General features: G+C 47.7%; 1 protein-coding gene across 1 annotated transcript in view; it reads left to right on the top strand.

Moving 5' to 3' along the window:
• The window catches only part of ANO2 (anoctamin 2), a 340,992-nt gene extending 320,448 nt beyond the window's left edge, over positions 1 to 20,544 (top strand). The window contains exons 21-25 of the mRNA XM_055315496.1: positions 3,674 to 3,826; positions 4,193 to 4,245; positions 6,323 to 6,504; positions 17,515 to 17,620; positions 19,627 to 20,544. Of these exons, the coding sequence (XP_055171471.1) occupies positions 3,674 to 3,826; positions 4,193 to 4,245; positions 6,323 to 6,504; positions 17,515 to 17,620; positions 19,627 to 19,896 (764 nt within the window). The 3' untranslated portion in view covers positions 19,897 to 20,544. The remainder of the gene's footprint in view (positions 1 to 3,673; positions 3,827 to 4,192; positions 4,246 to 6,322; positions 6,505 to 17,514; positions 17,621 to 19,626) is intronic.
• Positions 20,545 to 20,858: the final 314 nt, after the last annotated feature.

Genomic DNA, 20,858 nt, shown 5'->3' with positions numbered 1-20,858 from the left:
CTTTGACTAAAAAGGAAAAATCCTGGATTTGGCATTTGTATGCCAGAGGGTTATAGTTTCATATATATATTTTTCTCCCCAAGATAAGACGAAGCTTCCTATTTGTTTCTGCCTCTTTTGGGTTGATTCCTGGAAATGGGCAATGCACCTCATTCAAGCAGGCAGGCAGCACCTGCAGCTGGGAACATCTGCAGAGAGTGGCTTCTCATGACCTTGGGTACCCTGAGTAACATCAGAGCAGGGATGGGGTGTGTCTTGTCACTGCAAACCCAGCACCACTGGCCTTGGCTGAGCCCACCCCCTTGAGGTCATCCAGTGCTAGAGACACAAGCTTACATGGCAAGGAGGAAAATCAGAACCATGTCATGGCCTTAGGGTAATTCATGCACTCAGTTAGGATTGAGCCACCACTGAACAACGTTTGTGTTGACATAACAAAGACCAAAGGGAGCCTGTGTATCTGGAGAGTTTATGAAGGTTGAACAGCAAACCATCAGGGTAACCCCAGGTAGAGGGCTCCTATCTGCCGCTGGAGATCACGTGAAGGAAAGGAGAGTGAGTGGACAGTCCTATTTTCCTATATCCTGAAAGAGACGAGGTTTCTGAGTGCCATTTGCTCAAGCATGGAGAGGGCAAGCTGTCTCCCTTTATAGCCACTCAGAAGTAACCTGACCCTTCCTTCCCCCATCAGTCTCCTTGCCAGGCCCTTGTGGGGGCTTTGGAGAGTTTACAGTGTTTTGCTAGAGGAGGTCACTTACAAGAAAAAGAACATTTGCCCTGTAGAACTGAGCTCATTTGGATCAAGAAGGCCAATTGAGAAGTTCATAAATAAAAGACATGTTCATATATATACTTAAATACAGACATGCATTTTACAGGCTTTAGATAACTAGTCTAACATCTGTTTTGCTTTCCTTTTTAATTCCATCCCCTCCACCCCCTTTGCCCCCACCCCACCCCTGACTCTAAAATGAATTCCTCAGCAAAGCCTGATTTAAAAGATGCCGTAGACCTTGCATTTTGAACAGGCTCCCAGAGCTTGTTTTTGAAGATTTCTCCTCCCCATCCCCACCACCACAACTCCTTCGGCCAGCTTGGCAGGCATCATTCCAAGGTCCCAACCTTGACAAATACGTGCCTTCTGGTGCATCTTGCCACCAACTGGCACCTGCCAGTCTCCTAGGGCCAGCTGAGAGTCTGCTGGGCATCAGGAACCATGGCAGTGACAGACTTGCATCAGCAAGGGCAATAACCCACACCTATGGGCCCAAGCAGATGGCCAAATCAAAAGCAGTTCCACACATATTCTCTTTCTCAAAACTTCTACTGTGGCTAGGCATATCCCTCCGTGGACGTTTTTTATTTTATTATTAGGTTTTTAGTTTAGATCCTGGTTTTTCATTCTTTATTTACATATCCTAGAACCTTGAAGCTTGCCCAAGAGAATGAGGATCACAGCATCATTACAAATCAGACCCAAGAGGAATTTAAACCAGTCTCTTCAGAACTGATCAACAAGGATGCTGAAGCCCCTTGAAACAGAGAGAATTGCCGAAGGACATATGGCTAGTGAGAATCATATCCAGGGCTGGAGGTCAGGTCTCCTGACCCTCATTCAGTGCTTACACATTAAATTCATGTCTGTTTAACATACAGATATACAGTATACATTGCAGCCACCTGTAAGTGTTGCTATTTAATCCAATAAGAGTAAAAATATACCTAACAGGTAACATTATTGAGCAATTATTAAGTAGCAGACATTTTCTAAGCACCTGGTATCTAAGCACTTGAATATCATTCACCCTTGTGATAACCTAGATGGGAATCATCATCCTCAATTTACAATTGAAGTAACTGAGACCTGGAGAAGTTAAATATCTTGCCCTTGGTACGTAGGGGAGTTCTAGTAGACTGTGGCTTTCCTGGGACTCAGGACTGTGGTAACTGAGCCCCTACGGATAGATGGAGCCCTTGCCTGTCTAGTGGAGTGAGTAGATCCGTCACAATAGCACACAGAGGTGGCTGTAACAGAGGCAGGTACCAAGGTGGGGACAAGGGTAGAGAGAAGGAAGGGGATTCTCCAAGGAGATGGCAGTCAAATGGTCTTGGGGAGGCATAGACATTGTTAGCTGGAGAACGAGTGCGTGTGCATGGGTGAATGGGAGCACCTGCTGTGTTCGGGGAAGATCCCGAAGTGGGGAAGCTCAGTGCCAGAGGCAGATGCATCATGGCTGTGGGGGGAGGGATGTTGAGAGATGGGGCTAGAGAGGTAGGTTGAGAGCAGACTGTAAAGGACCTGTATCCCACGATAAGAAATTTGGTCTGTATAAGTAAACAGAGGGGATCCAACAGTCATTTTTTTATGATAGGTTACTACCAGGATCAGACTACTGGGGGGTTTGAGGGAAGAGACTATAGACGCCTGGGAAGACTGGTGACAAAGGAAGCAGTTAGGGGGTCCTGCAGTTGCCCAGACTGAAATGATGAGGGGCTGGACGCCTTACAGCCATCTGATTGGCACAGGCTTCCTCCACTCCTTTGCTCAAACTGCTTCCATGGCTTGGAATGCTGTCTTCAATCCAGGCCCATCTTTCAAGATTAAGGTTAGGTGTTTGATATGGAGGTTCTCCTTAGTCTTCACCCTGAATGGGCTTGTGCTCCCCCTCTTTTGGGTCTCCACTATCTCTGGTACATTCCTCTTTCTCTCTCGGCACGCATAAAATCTTGGTGCACATCTTTGTGTACATTTCTCTCTTCTGCTTTACACCCAGCTCCCTAAAAGCAGGACCAGACCTTTGCCTCCTTAAATACTTGGCAAGGTGCCTGACATTCATTGAACTCTCAATAAATGTGTGATGAATGAGTCCACTTTCTAAATAAAGGCAGTGACCACAGATATGAAAAGAAGAGGCCAAATTTGGGAGGTGACTTTTTTTTTTAAGTTATATTAGGGGTTGGCAAACTGGCCCATGGGCCAAATCCAGCCCACTTTATATACTACTTTTGTAAATAAAGTTTTATTGGAACACAGCCAAGCTCATTTGTCTACATTTGTCTCTAGCTGGTTTCGCTCTACAATGGCAGAGTTAAGTCACTGTGACAAAATTACATGACCTGCAAATACAAAAATATTTACTCTCTGGACACTTACTGAGAAAGGTTGTCAACCTGTGAGTTAGAAGACCAGGATTAGTGACCCAAGATAAAGAGCAACAGAAAGGGGATACCTGGGTGGCTCAGTGGTTGAGCTTCTGCTTTTGGTTCAGGACATGATCCCAGGGCTCCAGGATCGAGTCCCACATCGGGCCCCCTGCAGGGAACCTGCTTCTCCCTCTGCCTATGTCTCTGCCTCTCTCTGTGTGTCTCTCATGAATAAATAAATAAAAGCTTAAAAAAATAGAATGATGAAAAGGAGAGCATCGGACTTCCTTTTCTCACATCTCACTGTGAGAAACCAGAGCTTTCCTCCAGGTGATGGCCTTGGCCCGTGGGCCTGTGGGCACCGAGAGAGAAGGACCCACACCTACGGGGCAGGAGGAAAAGGGAGTGTAGGAGAACAAGGTGGGAAAGAGACCCCGTAAGAAACGACGAGAGGCCATGGCTGCAAGGCAGAGTTTACCTAGATCTCGCTTCTTCCCAGTGAAGCTTCTTACGCTTTTCTCTCTCTTAGTCATCCAGTTTGGCTTTGTCACCCTCTTTGTGGCCTCCTTCCCTCTGGCACCTGTGTTTGCCCTCCTCAACAACGTCATTGAAGTGCGACTTGATGCAAAGAAGTTTGTGACCGAGCTGAGACGGCCAGATGCCGTGAGAACCAAAGATATCGGTATGTCCGCTGCTTAGAGACCATGACAGGCCCTCCACCTCTGTCCATCCCCTTGCCCCCCAGTGACCTTCTACTGCTGTCACACTATGTCTGGATGCAAGAGGGGTGGAGGAGGCCCTTGCCTCTTCATCCCTTGGAGCTCCTCATCCTCATATCTACGGGTTACAGGAGGCCTTTGTCCATCCCCACCTGTTCCCCTGGTTTCCAGACAGGGGGTATCTAAGCCTTTCCAGGAAGGCCATCCCTGGGGGACCCCTGCAAACTTCCACCAGTACCTTGCCTGCAGAGCATCACCCTGAGGTGCAGCCTTGTCATCACCAAGCCAAGGGTGGGAGTGAGCCAGGCGCCCTACTTTCTGTCTTGCAGGGATTTGGTTTGACATTCTCTCCGGGATTGGCAAGTTCTCCGTTATCAGCAACGTAAGTGTTCCATTCATGACCCCCTAGCTCTGTGGGAAGGGAGCTGCAGAAGGGGACTCCAGGGGAGCTGAGGTCTTCAAAGCAGGGTACCAGCCCATGTTAGCTCCCAGCCTTTTCCTCTTGGAGCGTTGCTCAAGGCAGCCCCCAGTTAATAGTGCGTACATGCCTTCTAACTCACCATGCCGTGGCCAGGCCTATGCAACGTTCTCGGTAATTTCACGATGCGCAAGAAAGGTAATTATCCACCAGAACGCATACCTTGGCCTTAAGAGTCAAGATCTGATCTTTCCTCGGAGCCAAGAATAACGAGGAAAGAATGCCGCCTATCTATCCATCGCTTTCTTTTCTTTTTCTACTCCCGAGCTAGACAATACCTGGAGCGTTGCCTGGGCTGCAGTTCCTAATTACAGTTCCTCCAAGCTGTCAAGGCAAAGTCGTAATTATTCCTATGGACTCCGGCACACATAGGTTAAGATAGGACATACAAGAAGAGGGGTCCTACCTGTTGTGACCTCCTTAACGGCCTTGCCAGACCAGTCCACATTTCAGAGGAAATCCTGCTGGGCCCAAGCCAATAGGAGCTTTTGCTTTAGCCTTCTGTATGGATGGTGGTCAGCCAGGGCCTTTTCTTCTACCTCCCAAGAAAACCCTGTAGACCAGTGCAAACCAAGAAAGCCACCACCCCCTTCCCCTGGGAGAGAAACATGGGTTCTGGTTGTGACTTGGTTGTCTATTAAGAACACATAAAATAACTAGAGAGGTGTGGGGAGAGGCAGAGAGAATCAGCCCCCTGCATTTTTTAAAAAATGATTTTATTTATTCATGAGAGACACAGAGAGAGGCAGAGGGAGAAGCAGTCTCCTTCTGGGGAACCCAATATGAGACTCGATCCTGGGTCTCTGGGACCATGCCCTGAACTGAAGGCAGATGCCCAACCGCTGAGCCACTCAGGCGTCCCAACCCCCTGCATTTTGAATGCTTGACACAAGAAGCACACATCTTAAGACTGACAAATCAGGTACACTTTGGAAACTAAATCTGTAGCCACGTTGGACTGTGTTTGCTTGAAAAGAGGCTTTGCCTACCGGCACTTTCCAACATATGAAACAATGACAGGAAGTCTTACCTCCCTGGCCTTGCTAAAGACTTTGTTACCAATCTGTAAGAATGGAAGAGCATAAGATTACCCACCAAAAAGGATCATTCTGGAAATTAAATGGGAAGATGAAAGGACCTCTAGCAAATGCTCAGTAAGTACATTACTCATTCTCAAATATGGTTATAGCCATCCACACTCACATATACCTTTAGAAAACAATACCTAAACTACATTTTTTAAAGGGCTTTAATTGTTGGTGCAGAATACAGTGTAAACACCTGCCAGAAAGATTTAAGATTTTCTTTGCAGAAAGTACCCCCATGTTCAAACACGCAATCATTCACTCATTGTTTGGTTTGCTCCGTAGACATTTATAGAACACTTAAATATGCCAGACAGCACATTGGGTATGTGTGGTTCGATCGGGCAAGACCCACTCCTTCCCCTCTGTGTCTCAGTTTTCCTGAGTCAAACAGTTGAAAAACAACTTCCATTATGTGCTGTGCTAAAAAGTGCCAAGAGACAATGGTCAAATGGAGGGACCTATTCTTGCATATCTGTGGTATTCCTGGTTCTCCGGTATCACCCAGAGGCAGAGGTCCATGGTCATTCAGTGTCCTTGCACCTTGTGTATAAGTGGCACTCTTATCACTATCAGTAATCTTCTCAGAAAATCTTCTACTCTGCCTCGGCTTGGCCAACACTCGGATATCTCAGAGGGGCTCCTTCCCTCCAGAACCCAATGATCCATACTAGCTGAGCATCCTTAGCCACCAGCCACTGTCTAGCAGATTCACTTAACACATGTCAGAGGTGGAGAAGCTGCATAAACTCAGAGATAAGGATTTCTCTCTCAGAGCAGTGCCTCTGGATGGGGAGTCCCAAGGGAACCGGTCTCTCTGCCCCAGAGAGATGCTGTGCCACCTGGACGGCATCTGTCTCAACCACCCCTCAAGTACTTGCACTTCTGTCCTCCAGGCTTTTGTCATCGCCGTGACCTCTGACTTCATTCCCCGCCTGGTGTACCAGTATGCCTATAGTCACAACGGGACTCTGCATGGCTTTGTCAACCACACCCTCTCCTTTTTCAACGTCAGCCAGCTAAAAGAAGGAACGCAGCCAGAAAACTCACAGTTTGACCAGGAGGTTCAGTTCTGCAGGTAAAGTCATTGGGAGGAGGAGGGCAGCAGATGACTAGAAGTGGTAGATCCCAAGTAGTTATCTGGAATATCTAGATTTCTATCACTCTCCTCCCCCTCCTTCTCCTACCCTCAATGCCCTGAGTCATGCTAAATCAATTTCAGTGAATTAATGAATATTTATTGAGTGTCTTTGCTAGACACTACAGAGCAGACAAAGAAGTATATAGACTTGTCTTTACCACCAAGGGGGTCATAGTCTGGTTGGAAGAACCCAGCAGAGAAGATAGGACATAGCAGGCTATTCAGGAATTCTATCCAGTGTGGACCATGAGCACTGTGGGTGTTCAGGGGAGAGGAAGATCAGTGGGAACTAGAAAGGAAAGGATAGACTTCCTGGAGGGCCGGTGAGGAGTTGTAAGACAGAGAGTCTGCTAGGTGGGGAGTTGGCAGGGGCTACTCATGGGGTGAGGATGAATTTGGGGTGCTAGATGAACATTTAATGGCTCGGTAATGTAGTTAGCAAGAAGAACACTTCAAAGATAATAAGGAATAATATGGGAAATACAGGGTATCAAAACTCCTAGGATGGTATTAGCTAAAGCATTGTTGAATTTGAACAAGTAGGATGAAGTAGATAATGGGAAATCTTGAAATATTGCAGGAAATGCAATGTGATGCAACAGGAAGTGAGCTTTTTAGTACCAGGAATGGTCAATAAAGTGTAGGCTTAGGAAAAGTAATCTAGTCTCGGAGAGAAGGATGCACTAGAATTGGGGGAGCCCAAGGAGGGCAGCCAAGGTGCTGCCATTAATCAGACATGACCCATGGCAGGTGTAGACCAGAGCAGTGGAAGGAAGGAGGAGGAGGTGAGAAGATGAGCTATTTACTGGAATACATGACAGTGCTGGTGGCAAGAGACCTAAGAGGGAGCCCAAATCAAGACTATCTCTCAAGATTGGGCCAAAGTCAGAGGTGGGTCCATTGACAGGGATGGGGAAGATGCTCAGAGAATCTAGTTTCATGGTACCTATGATGAATTTGATTTCCATCACATTGATTTAAAAAATGGTGGGCAAGTTTTCACCTAACTCCTAGACCCAACTAAGCTAGAATTCCTGAGAGATCCAGGTCAGAATCTTGATTGAAAACCACCAACATGGGGATCACGGAAGCCAAGAAACAGAAAACTCTCCACTATTAACACAAGAAGGACAAATAAAGAGAAAAAACACAGGGGAATAAATTCTTTAACCATTTTGTATCCTTGTGAAATGATAGTCCCCAGGAAATACTTGAGCCAAGATCACATTACCTATATTAAAAAAAAAATAGAACAGGGGCTCCTGGGTGACTCAGTCAGTTAAGTACCTGCCTTTGGCTCAGGTAATGACCATGGGGTCTGGGGATCAAACCTTGCATTGGGGGTTCCTGCTCAGGGGGGAGTCTGCTTCTCCGTCTCCCTCTGCCTCTCCCCCCTGCTTGTGCTCTCTTCTCAAATAAATAAATAAATAAAATCTTTAAAAAATAGAACAATAACTACAACAAAAACCAAAACCTAAGAAAGGTATTGAGGGGCCAATGGAGGGCTTTTCCAGGCCATCCTCAAGTGTATCTGATGTAAGGACTTGTGATGCCTCCGTGGGAGACGCAGTGCTTGAGTAGTGTTGTAGCACTGGTGACCTTGAGTGCATCTGTCATGCTTTCCCACCTGGTACCCAAGGCACACCATTCATGAGATAGCTGCTCGGGCTCTGATTCACAAGAGAGAAAACGAATTGGCTTTCCCAGCTCAGATAGCTGAGTGATGCAACCTTACCAATTTGTGATTTAAATAGAAAGGTATTCTGGTCCTAGCAGGGATAACTGTAGGGTTCAACTCTGGCCAATCAGGACAAGACTCAAAACTAGGGGCCAGATCTAAGAACAGGTAAGTGAATTTATTCACAGAAATGGATTCAGGTCAGCTTAGATGAATGCAAGTAGCTAGTACTTGCGCATCTGGGGGTAGAGAGGGTCTAACTCTTAGATGAAGTCTGATGCAGGAATATTTGCTGCTACATGGTGCACTGCCCTGGGGCCACCCTTCTGTACATCTGGCATGTCAGACTGTCTGTCCTTGGTGTTGGATTTTGGCCTACAGATCCGAAAGACAGAGTTCCACTATACAGAGGATGTGTTCCAGCTTGAGGCTTCTCTGGTAGCATCTAGATATGCTCCAGCAGAGTGCATGAAGTCAGTCAGCAGGTTTACATTAAACATGCACTGAGAAGTAATATTTAAAGAATCATTTCTATAATTGGAAGGTATAGAAATGATCTCGTTGAAGTTCCTTATTCTACATAAGAAGAAACCGAGGCTTAGAATTGTGAAGAATTCTCTGAGTTACTGAGGTTTCAGTGACAGATCCTGAAGTAAAACTCAAGTTCATCCAAGAACAGAAGCTTCAATGTCCAGGCATAGCAGGGAGCAGCACCAGTATGGGTTGTGTGGGGAAGCAAGGCTAACACTATATGTGAGGGGTTTGTTAAAGATTTATTTATTTGAAAAAGAGCACAGGTGGGGAGGGGCAGAGGGAGTGAGAGAAACTCTAAGCAGACTCTGCTGAATGCAGAGCCCGATGCAGGGCTCACTCTCATGGCCCTGAGATCATGACCTGAGCTGAAACCAAGAGTTGGACACTTAACCCCCTGTGTCACCCATGCATTCCATGTGTGTTTCTTTAGTTGGTCTAGAAGCACAAGTCTGTTGAGCACTGAGGGTCTGTGACCTTGCCCCTGACAATTAGATCTTTTGGTAACACTATGAATATGCTTTCCAGATATACCAGGGGCTTCTGCTGGTTTAAACATAAAAGGGCTTTAACGGGCCTCCATATTGAAAGTTGAGAGTCATTCTAATTTTAGGCAAGACTTGATTGAATCAAGTCTGCAAAAACCAAGTCTTTGTCCACTTCCCTCCCAACTCTACTCCAGTCAATAAATATGGGGTATGGAGTATGACTGCCAGCAGCTATTGGATCTAAGTCCAGATGGGAACATACCTCTTTCCCAATGATCCTGCAAAAGTCTCATCAGCCATGACCAGTATGCATGCTCTCCCCAGAACTAATCACTGTAGCCAGAGGAGGACTTGGGGGTTGGAGGTGGAATGAGCTTCATCTGAAGAACAGAGTAGGAGGAAGTTCCCCGGTGAGAACTTACGACGAATGGACACAACAACAAATGCCCAACATACCAGATATTATTACTACACATAGAGCAGATCAAGCTTTGTTGTATCTGCTTTCAGAGTCACTGGACTCGCCAACCAGCTGCAACGCCCCGATAACTCTTCTCTCCATTGTTGCCGTGCAAGCTAATGGGATTGTGGCTTATCTGTGGCCCATTAAACAACAATAAACCTCTTCCAACAAAGTGGCAGAATTATTACTGGGTGCATTTGTAGGAAGTGCATTCTATACTTCTGCTAAGAAAATTTATCTGCAAGATCAAACCAAAATGAGTCTTGGAGTCATGTTCTCCTTACTCAGGACCAGTAAGGATTTTGAGTTCACTGTGCAACTATTTTTCAGACCTTACTATAGAGGCTTGTTGGGTGCAGGAATAAGACACAATACCTTCCTCAAGAAGTCTAGATGGAGGAGACAGGCAAGTCAGCAAGGAATTAAAGCAATGTATAATGGGGTAACTTCAAGGAGCTCTGAGAGCCCCAAAGTAGGAGGCCTGCACCTAACCCAGACCTAAGTATTCCGAGGATGCTTCAAGGAAGCTAAAACCTAAAGACTGAACAGTACAAGGTTGGCCAGACTGATGCTCTCTTGACCCTCCTCATTCACGCAACTGAGCCAGCCTGGGTGGTGAGTGGAGTGGGAGGAGTGCTGGGGGACCCAAAGGGAGCATCACCTGGTGAAGGGGACCTGGGGGAACAAGACATTCCAGGGAGATGGGCTCCTTGTTGTTTGGTGGTGGGAGCTGGAGGGTAAGCTCCGAGGGGTGAGGCGGGAAGAAAATACAGAAGCCAGACCAAGAACGTGATGGTCATATGGAGGCATGTGCACTCCGTCTTAGGGCAGCAGGGAGCCATAGGGAGCAGGGCTGAAATTATACTTTATGTTGGTGTTCTCTCTGGCTGCAGTGTGAAGACCAGTGGGTTATATTTAAAATAAAGAGATGTATTTAAAATAAAGAGATTTAAAATAAAGAGATGTTGCTCTGCGGTATAAGCAAGTATCCAGAGAGTAGGGTCAACATATTATCTAGATAGAGCATATCAAATAGGTCTACTTTGGGGCTGCCTATTTCTAAATGGGCAATAACTGTTGAATCAGATCCCTGCCTCAGTGGGTCCTACTTACTGCATGCTGCATGAACTTGCCCAGCTCACCGAAGTCTCAGGAGTTTTGGAGTGGCGGCAACCTACTGATGCCATAAGTCAGGAACCATCAGTGGCTTTAAGAAATAGAAATGAACGAGAGAGAGAGAGAGAGAGAGAGAGAGAGAGAGAGAGAGAGAAAGATGGGGGAGAAGGGGAAAGACATAGGGCGGGAGAGGGAGGGAGGAAAGGAGAGATTGTAAGAGATGGAGGTAGCTCTATGGCTAGCCCCAGAGCCAGTGTTTAAAACTGCTCCTGTGGTGGGAAATGAAGTTTGTTCTGATTTTCTGGCAAATAGTGTTGGGAACTCAATGACCCTTCTTATTCTTAGCTTTCAGTGACCTCTGGAGATAAATGTGGTCAAATAAAACTGAGGTCTCGGGCCCCAGCCCAGCCTTGCCAGGGATAGAGGTATCTTAAAAATAGCAATAAAAGTTAGGACAAGTCTCCAGCTGCCCAATTGAGATGCATTCCCAGCATTTTTAGAACAACGTTTGCTTCAGTCCTCTAACTACTCCGGCAAGGCTGCTCCATAAACAGTCCCAGTGACATCAGTCTTCAGGCCAGATCGGTGGCTATTGACAAGGGTGGAAGGGCTATCCTGTCATGTAGGCTAGATGGTGGCCCAGGCTCCTGGCTCCACTGGGAGGGAGCATAGAGTTCAGCAGGGGAGGGCCTGGCCGGGGATCCGGGTCCCAGAGCCTGGGGAGCCTGCTAGGGCATGGTCAACCCAGTGGGTCTGCTGGGAGGTGCTGAGCATCCTTCGGTGGCACCTGCCAGGTTTCTCTGCAGTGTCTGAGTTCTTTCATATCCCAAGGTCATGTGAAAAGTCTTTGAAGAAGCGAGCTGTCTTCAGTCCATGGCGGCCTCTCATCTGCTCCTCACTGACGGCAGAGGGAGAGTCAGCTTTTCCGGGTGTTGACTTTTCCTGATCTTTATCACCCGCTGGATTAACATGGTTCTCATTAGTTCCTAATTGCCTGTACTATTCTCCTTTGTTAAAGGCCAATTTCAGAAGGCAGTTTGAAGTTGCTCAGATAGTATGAAAATATTGTATGTAATTGTGTTTAGCATTAATATGACATTAATATGACTATTTAAAAAAATTTTTTTAACATACCACTGTTTGGAGTTGAGAAATGTATTGACTGATTCATAATGTAACTAAAACCTCATTTTTGGAAAAAGCAGTCCCTGATTGTTGATGACTAACTCCTCAGTTTGTTATGTCAGCACCTTCCTGCCAATGGTGATTTTGTGTGATGATGAACTGTGGCAGATGCCCTTGTCACTGTCGCTGGCCACCCCCCTGCAAGTGAGGATGGGAGGGGCATCTGAGCCAGGAGTCTCTGTAACCTCTCTGTACCTCAGTGTCCCCGTCTATAAATATGAGGACTTGGAATGGATAATATCCAAAGATTCTTTTCTGCTTCTTTCTAAAAAAATTAATATTTCATGACACATGTAAAATATTAAAAACTTAAAACATTACGGGCAACCTAACACTGTCTTACATCTACCTTAACCTCTGCCCCGTCCTAGGTACCTCCCCAACAGAACTCATAGTAATCAATACATCTGCGTGCGTCTTTCCCAAACCTTCTTCCATGCATTAACGTCAAGTAAGCTCATAGAACCTGTATGGGGTTTCATGGCTGTGTTCTATAATAATGAAATATATTTTAAATTAATGGGAACCTTATTTCTTTAGATAGTGTATAAATTCAACTCGTTGTGATTTTTCATAGTGCTAGAACAATCTAGATATCCTAAAGTAATTTAAAGCTAAAATATAATGGTGATTGTTTTATCCGTTTCACTTGCTGCATATGAGGCTGTCTTGGTTAACACTATGATTTTGCTCCTAAAAGCTTAACATAAAAGTGCATTTGGGTCCACTGAAGATGGCCATTAATTATGTCCTCTTGAAATTATCATTTTTTATAACAAAAGAAATTCTGCACACGTTTGTATATTTACAAAAGGAAAAGAAAAGACGTTCTTCATAATCCTCATCTTTGTCATTCTCTCCCAGAAGAAACCATTGTGTTTCTTCTTTATGGAAGCCTCCAGAAATCACATGCACACGTGTTGTCTTTTTTAACTTTCACTGTGTTTTCCTTTAACATTTAATGCACCTGCATGCATGCACATGCATGCACCTGTTCATTTATTTGTGGTTGGTGGGAGAGATCTGGAGCCCTTCTGTGTGCTCAGCACAGAGATACACATTTTACTAGCTCCACTTTACAGATTAGAATGCTGAGGTTCAGAGATGAGAAACAGGTTTCTAGGGGTCTTACAGCTAGTAAGTGACAGAGCCACTCCCAGTGCACACTTGCTTTTTAGACAGTTTAGTGGTTTTGTAATTGCAAGCCTCACATCATTACGAGACTCAAGGGCACTCAAAATTAATGTCAAGTCTCAAAGAGAATAAGATGAGCTTTGGAGAGGAAACTGTAAGATCTAGAAATGGCTCTTAAAGTCATACCTGCAAACTTAAATGCCAGCCAACAGGTGCAAGAAGTGACTAGATGTGGGGGTTCACCCAGTGCTTGGCCACTCAGCAAGACTTTGGGAGAACCATCCCTCAAACATGGATAAACTTCTGGTTTTGGAAAGCCTTTGAGCTGATGGGAATGGAGCAGAAGTTCTGCTTCCCACTGGCCTGAGGCTTACCTATTTTGTGCCATTTACCTGGACATAGATCCCGAGAGAAGCCTCTTGCAGTTGTGGCATTGGCTGACTGATTCACATCAGTATGGTGGGAAACTTGGAGCATCAATGCCTGAATAGTCTGAAATCCCCTTGGAATGCCAGGAGGAACTGGGAGCAGGGGTTTATGTGGTCTGGCCTCTTAACAGGAGAGGTGTTTTCCCATAAGCTACCTCCAGTCAAAGAGAAAGAATAGCTATTGTTTATTGGGCACATATCTGGTAGGTCAGGTGGTGTACTGCACACTCTTCATTGACATTGCCTCTTCATCACATCCCTATGAGATGGAACACTGAGGCCATTTTGTAGACCAGCACCTTGGCCATCAGAACATCGGGCAACTTTCTAGAGGCCATAGAACCAAAGTGGCAAAGGTAACATCAAGCCCTCATCTGGTGATTCTAAAAGCCCATGCTTTTTTGTGTACTGTGCCCTGGGCTTAGAAGCCAACAGACCTGTCACCATGGTGGACACAATTAAGTCCATTGGTCACTCACTTTTTAAAAAGATTTTATTCATTTCTTTGATAGAGACAGAGTGAGAAAGAGCATGTAGAAGCAGTGGAGAGGCAGAGGGAGAGGGAAAGGAGGATTCCCACTGAGCAGGGAGCCCAATGCAGGGCTCAATCCCAGGACCCCAGGATCATGACCTGAGCCAAAGGTCATGGCTTAACCAACTGAGCCACCCAGGCATCCTGGTCATCCATCTTTTGTGACCATTTCTAATCTTAAAGATAATTATCTCTTTAAGTAGTGTCTTCTTATTACTCAGTGGAAACACTTGATAAGCTTGACTTCTTAGGATGACACTTTAAAAAAATTATGAAATCTGAACTTATACTGGAATGTAAACAACTACTCCTTTCCTGGTGACAGAGGCTTAGGGGAATAATATTTTTCAAACCATGAGTCATTGTTCATTAGTGGGCTTAGAAAATCACCTTAGTGGGTCATGGTCAGCATTATAAAGATGAGAATAGGATCAGACAGGAGAGGATAGAATCAGAAAATATTGGTGTATCACACACGGCAAGGGTGTGATTTTTCATTTCATGACATAAACTTTTGTGTGTGTTAATGGAAAATGTGTCTCTTACGACTGCGGGTCACAGGTTTTTTTTTTAAGTTAGTTTTGGAAAGGGAAATAGGAACAGATGCATAATTCATTACATTGTATATTGTTCTTTCCTATGGGTACTTTGTCCTGTAGCTCCTGCCAGAGCTACCTTTAGCCCATTGGCATGGCAGTGTTTTCAGGTAAAGCTTTCTGGAAATATCCTGTGTTAATCTTTTCCCAGATCTCTGATGAAATGGATGTGTCTCTTAGATTTTAAAAATATTTTAGAAATGTGTGGGAGATATCAGAAAGGGACACAGAACATAAAGACTTCTAACTCTGGGAAATGAACTAGGGGTGGTGGAAGGGGAGGAGGGCAGGGGGTGGGGGTGAATGGGTGACGGGCACGGAGGGGGACACTTGACGGGATGAGCACTGGGTGTTATTCTGTATGTTGGTTAATTGAACACCAATAAAAATTAATTTATTAAAAAAAATCGTAAAAAAAATATTTTGGACACTCAGGGAGGGCAAAGTGACATTTCCAAAACTGGGGTGAGTGAGTATCAGAGGTGGGACCAGAATTAGATTATTTATGGATTTTTTTTCAGACTGGGAAAAAGAGGGGTGAGCAGGGGCTCCTACAGCAAGGTCAGTGAGCAGCTGTTCCTTTGTAGATGGAGCTAGAGAACATGAGAAGCAGACTTTGATTGTAGCAGGAGGGATGGGGCTGTACCTGGGGGAGGGTATCCCTGTGGTACAAAGTGGGCATATATGCCGCACCCATCCTCCTGAAGTCTTGAGGACAGAAGATGAATTCCCTTTGGCCATGGGGTCCTTGCTGGGGCAGCAGGAGAGAGGGTGAGCATGAGAATTTTCCCATGTAAGGTCTGTCCCTCTCCATTTAGCCATGTTCCTCTTGTCTTCCGCTAGCAAGCATGATCTGGAGCCCACCGAGCTTGTGTCCTCAGCCACGGGTGGATATGCTGAATCCTGTGGCGTTTTGCTGGGTTGCAGTCAGCTTTGCTTTTCATCTGGATGTCAAAGCAAGCCTGCAACAGCTGTGATCAGCTGTTGGAAGGGGGGCGGCCAGGGAAGGGGCAGCTCCTGGCCTCCTGCCCAGCCCTAGTCAACTGCTTAGTGTCCACCTCTGCGTGTTTCTTTCTGTTGCTGCCTCTGGCGCTGTGCCTTTGTGTGTGTGTGTGTGTGTGTGTGTGTGTGTGTGCACCTCTTGTCCTCTTCCTCTTTTTTCCTTCTCTTCTTCCTGCATCTCTCCATAGACAGTTGGAAACTACCATACTTTGTCCTGGATCTTAGGGTAGCTGGCTCATTCCAGGTCGGGAAGGAACAGAAAGTATCCATTTCTAGGGCACTTAGGGGGCTCAGTCCATTAAGCATCTGACTCTTGATTTCAGGGATGGGCACATGCTGCATGTTCAGTATAGGTTGTTTTCCCCCCTGTCCCCTCCTCGGATAGAGTCCCCACCCTGCCTGCCTTGCAGTCTTGCACCCCCCTTGGTGGCCTGATGCCACCCCACTTCTTCCCCTAGGGATTATTTTGCTTTTACTAAGCATCAAAGATCTGTGGAATTCCATGGAGAGAACAGTTCCATGAAGGGTCATAATTCTTCTGGTGCCAGCTCTTGTCACTTTTCCAGGCTTGGAAAAAAGTAAGTCTGAGAAAATGAGACTTTTTTTAGAGAGTGGTAGGGCCAAGGGGGAGGGAGAGAGAATCTCAAGCCGACTCTGCACTGAACATGAAGCCCAACAAAGGGGTCGAGCTCACGACCCTGAGATCATGACCTGAGCCAAAACCAAGAGTCAGACACTTAACTGACTGAGCTGCCCAGGCACCCTGAAAATGAGCCATTTTTAATATGAGTCATCATAGGATAGAGGTGGAAGAGCAATGGTGAGGAAAAACTCTAGATCTCTCGTGGGCCCAAGGAAGAGGCATGACTTCACATCAGGCACTACTAACATTTTCTTTCTTCTTCTTTTTTTTTTACATTTTTAAAATTTAAATTTGATTTGCCAACATATAGTATAACACCCAGTGCTCATCCCTCCTCAGTGCCCGTCACCCAGTCACCCCATCCCCCTGCCCACCTCCCCTTCCACTACCCCTTGTTCGTTTCCCAGAGTTAGGAGTCTCTCGTGGTTTGTCTCCCTCTCTAATTTTTCCCACTCAGTTCCCCTCTTTTCCCTTATAGTCCCTTTCACTATCATATTTCATGTATGAGTGAAACTGTATCATGATTGTCCTTTCTTAAGCCACATGGACAGATTATAAACGTGGTTGGCAGAACCGAGGATACCAACCAACCATCACTATTACCACCGTTCCCCAAATGCACTCAGCCTTCAGCTTGGGTTGACTCAGCCTTCACTGGGGTGCAAGGGTGCAGCCACCTCTATGGCCGTTCCCAAAGCAGCCGGCCAGGAAGGAAACCTGGAGTTGTCTGCAGGCGCCTGTGTCTTTCCTGAGTCCAGGGGCTGCTGGAACTGTCCAAGGTTTCTGGGCATCTCCCTCAGCTCTTGAGCTCATGTGCTAGTGGGGCCAACATGAACCCACTGTCCTGGGCTCCTCTCATGATTCCTGGGCTCCTCTGAAAGAAGAATACAGAAACCAGAGGAAGCCATGGGGGATGTTAGAGAGTGTGGGAAAAAGGCATTTCCAGGCCGACACTGGAGTTTTTTGGACTTTGATCCTGTTATTCCATGGCTTGTTGGTGGGACCATGGATTCCTCTGACTCTGCGTGCTTCCTGCAATTTCCTGAGTCTGGGAGCGAGGGTTTTGCCGGCTGCTCTGATCCTTGAGGATCTCAAACACCCTCTTCTCTCCAGTTCTTCCTAGTCTTAACACTACATTTCTCTCTGCCCAGGTTTAAGGATTACCGAGAGCCTCCGTGGGCCCCAAACCCATATGAGTTTTCCAAGCAGTACTGGTCCATTCTGTCTGCCCGTTTGGCTTTTGTCATAATCTTCCAGGTGAGTTGTCCAGATAAGGAGTAGCCTCCAGGCCACGGAGGTAAAGACAGCCATGTCTCCTCGCCTGCCCCTCCTCTCCATGTGTTCTCCATGTGGCGTTGTGACATAGGGGTCCCTGCAAGTGGCCAGCAGGAGGGAGCACCTCCCCAGAGGAGGCAGGAAGCACTCTTGAGAGGACTTCCATGAATGGATGAATTCGCAGAAAGAGAATAGCGCTCCGAGTAAGTTTACAAGGCAGATGTGGGATAAGTTACAGGGTGGAGATAGATTCCCATTTAGACCTAAGACAAGAAAGGAAGCAAGAAGAACGGCGGGGCCCAGAATCCCCACCTTACTGCAGACAAACAGCCCCGCCTGGTCTCTGCAGTTCACGAAAGGACTTGGGTTCCAAACGGTTCTTCTAGCTCTGGGCCAACTCCTTCCTTTATTGGTGAGCTCCGGCCCCTGAGACATCTGGCAGGGAGGGCCCCAGAGACATCCGGCCATGCCTCATTGAATGAATAGCAAACCTGAGCCCGCGATTGCTATCTCTGACAATAGCCAGAGCTCAGGTTGCATGGCCCAGATCCGGGGGTACATGGGCCCCCAGCTCCCACTCGGGGGGTCCTGCCGCCTTTCAAGCGGGGCTGGAGCACGAGCCCAGATCCTTTTCTCTTCCACTCCCCCAGGCTTTTGTATTCCCTGAAGGCAGATCTCTGGAGGGCTCTAAGATATCCTGCCCCGACCCCAGCCCGGGAAGTGGAGAAGCCCATCAGCTAGTCTTTCACCTAAAGAAGACAGCCATTCTTCCTCTGAGAAGATGGGGCGATTTTTTGAAAACCTGCTCCAACACCCCCTGCAGGCATCCACTGGCTTTCCCACACGTCACATGTAACACTCGTTCACACTGTGAAAGTTGGTTTAAGGGAAGAGTGTGACTTGAAGCAGCTCTAGAGCATGAAAGGCTCCCAGGAGCGTCTGGAAGCTCCTGGCCCGGGAGCTATTACTAGTCCCCTGGCTCTCCCTGGGGCCCCTAGGTACAAGCGAGGGTCAAGGTTAAGGTAGGAATAGGTTTGGAACCTGGAAGACAGCCATGCCCTAAGGATCTCATCCTGGGCTCATCCCTGTCCCTGGATCTCAGAGCGAGCGTGTGATTGGCAGGCAGAGAATGCCACAACTGGGGTGGGGAAACTGCCTGGCTTGGGGAGCTGGGTGGGAACCAGGTAATAAGCGCAGCTGTCATATATCGGGCCCCGCTGGCACAGTTGTAATGCATTCACCGCTTCAGTGAAAAATACTGCAGGGAAACGTAGTCCTGTCTTACCTGTGTTTGCAAGGCGGGGATGGGGCTCAGCAGGTGGGGAAGGAAGCTGATTGCAAGTGTTCACAGAAGCTCAGAATGGAGATGGGGGAGCTGAAGGCAGGGGCCTGAGACTGGCCAGTGTGACTAGCATGGCTGGACAGAAGAGGGAGCAGGATCAGGTAAGTGTGAGGTTGGCCGAGGCCAGAGTTCAGTGCGGAGACCAAAGGCCCATCTCTGATCTGGAGCGCTGAGCGCAGGCTGGAAGCGAGAGGGGAGCAGCCGGCCCAGTGATGGCCTGGAGGGGCCAGCAGGCCCCGTGCCCACTTCCCAGGGAGCCCTGGAGCCGGGCGCCCGAGGCTGAGAGGCCTGGCAGGAAGAACAGGAAGGGGAAAAGCCAGCTGACACTTCTCAGGCCCCGCCATATGGGAGGTGTTGACTTTCATCCTGACGGCAACTTAGGGGCGCGGGTAGTATTACTGCTCCACTTTCTACATGGGGACACTGCGGGCCATTTCTGCTCATTGGTGAAGACCACCTGCTACTAGGTAGGGAGCCAGAATACCACGGAGGTGTCCTGCTCCTGGGGCTCTGCTCTCCACTGCCCCCGCCGTGGCACCACACAGCCAGCCCCACTGCCGGAGGACAGGGCAAGGGTGGACAAGGTGCACTGGGGACCCACGGGACCGGGCCTCGCCCCTCAACCCCTCTCCCTTGCTTTTGGCAGAACCTTGTGATGTTCCTGAGCGTCCTGGTGGACTGGATGATTCCAGACATCCCCACGGACATCAGCGACCAGATCAAGAAGGAGAAGGGCTTGTTGGTGGACTTCTTCCTGAAAGAGGAGCATGAGAAACTCAAGCTGTCGGACGAGCCGGGCCAGAGGAGCCTGGGAGGGGGGCGTCACAGCAGGAGCCGAGCACCCAGCTCGGCACCCTCGGGCCAGAGCCAGCCGGGCAGCATCGCATCCTCTGGTTCTCAGCACACCAACGTGTGAGCGAGCCGCCCCCGCGGGCCGCTGTGGCAGCCGGGGACCTCACGGAGCACCCGTGCACCTGCGTGGGCGTGGGGGCTGGCGTCCGCGGGGGCTGGCCTGAGGGGCCCTCGCGAAGGTGTGTGTGTGCAGAGAGGGGGTGCGAGAGCGAGCGAGTGAATGAGCAGAGGCAGGAAAAGAAACGGGGCTGCTTCTCAGAAACTTCAAGCTTAAGTTTCTTTTAGGTCCTCTTTGTATCCTTTGGGGGGCTTGGTACCCTCTTTTGAATTACTTGGCGAGAGAGCTGGGTGTCTCTACCCCAGAGCCCCCAGGCGCCATGAGCCTTCCTTGCATTCCCTCGGGTGTCCTCTCTCTCAGGCAGGCACAGACTGTGAGAGAAGCAAACCCCCATCCTGAGTGATCCCTCACCCCTTCCCTCCATCTTCCGGGGAGCAGACCCCTCTATGTCACTTGCAGCTGGGACTGTCACTGTCCCACCGGGTGCAAATTAAGTCACAGGGCTGATTGCTGTGGCCACTGGACTTGATGGTGAGTGGTAGAGGCCTAAACCCGGGCTTGTCTCCAGTTCATGTCGTGGGGATGCTTTGAGCTTGTGCAACTAACCATCACTTTATGCAGGTTCATATTTAAAGTAATCAAATAAATTGAAACATTCTTTATAAAACTATGTCTCCATGTCTTTGGTTCTCTACCCTTTGGTCACTGCCTACCAATATTTATTGAACACCTACTATACCTCAGATACTTTTCTCGGAGGAGAGATGCAGGAGAGTACAAGAGAAGAGACCTCTGCCTCCTGGAGTTTCCTGGGAGAGGGAGACAATAAACTGATAAATATATAGGGCTTCAGCTAGTAATAAGGTCTAAGGAGAAATATAAGGGAGAAGGGAAATGTGAAAGCACCGGAGGTAAGGGGCTTGTCATTCTGCATATGAATTAATGACAAACCCAAGATGCTTCAGAAC

The sequence above is a fragment of the Nyctereutes procyonoides genome, unplaced genomic scaffold (genome assembly GCF_905146905.1).
Source record: "Nyctereutes procyonoides isolate TBG_1078 unplaced genomic scaffold, NYPRO_anot_genome, whole genome shotgun sequence".
Taxonomy (NCBI): Eukaryota; Metazoa; Chordata; class Mammalia; order Carnivora; family Canidae; genus Nyctereutes; species Nyctereutes procyonoides.
This window is presented reverse-complemented; position numbering and strand designations above follow the sequence as displayed.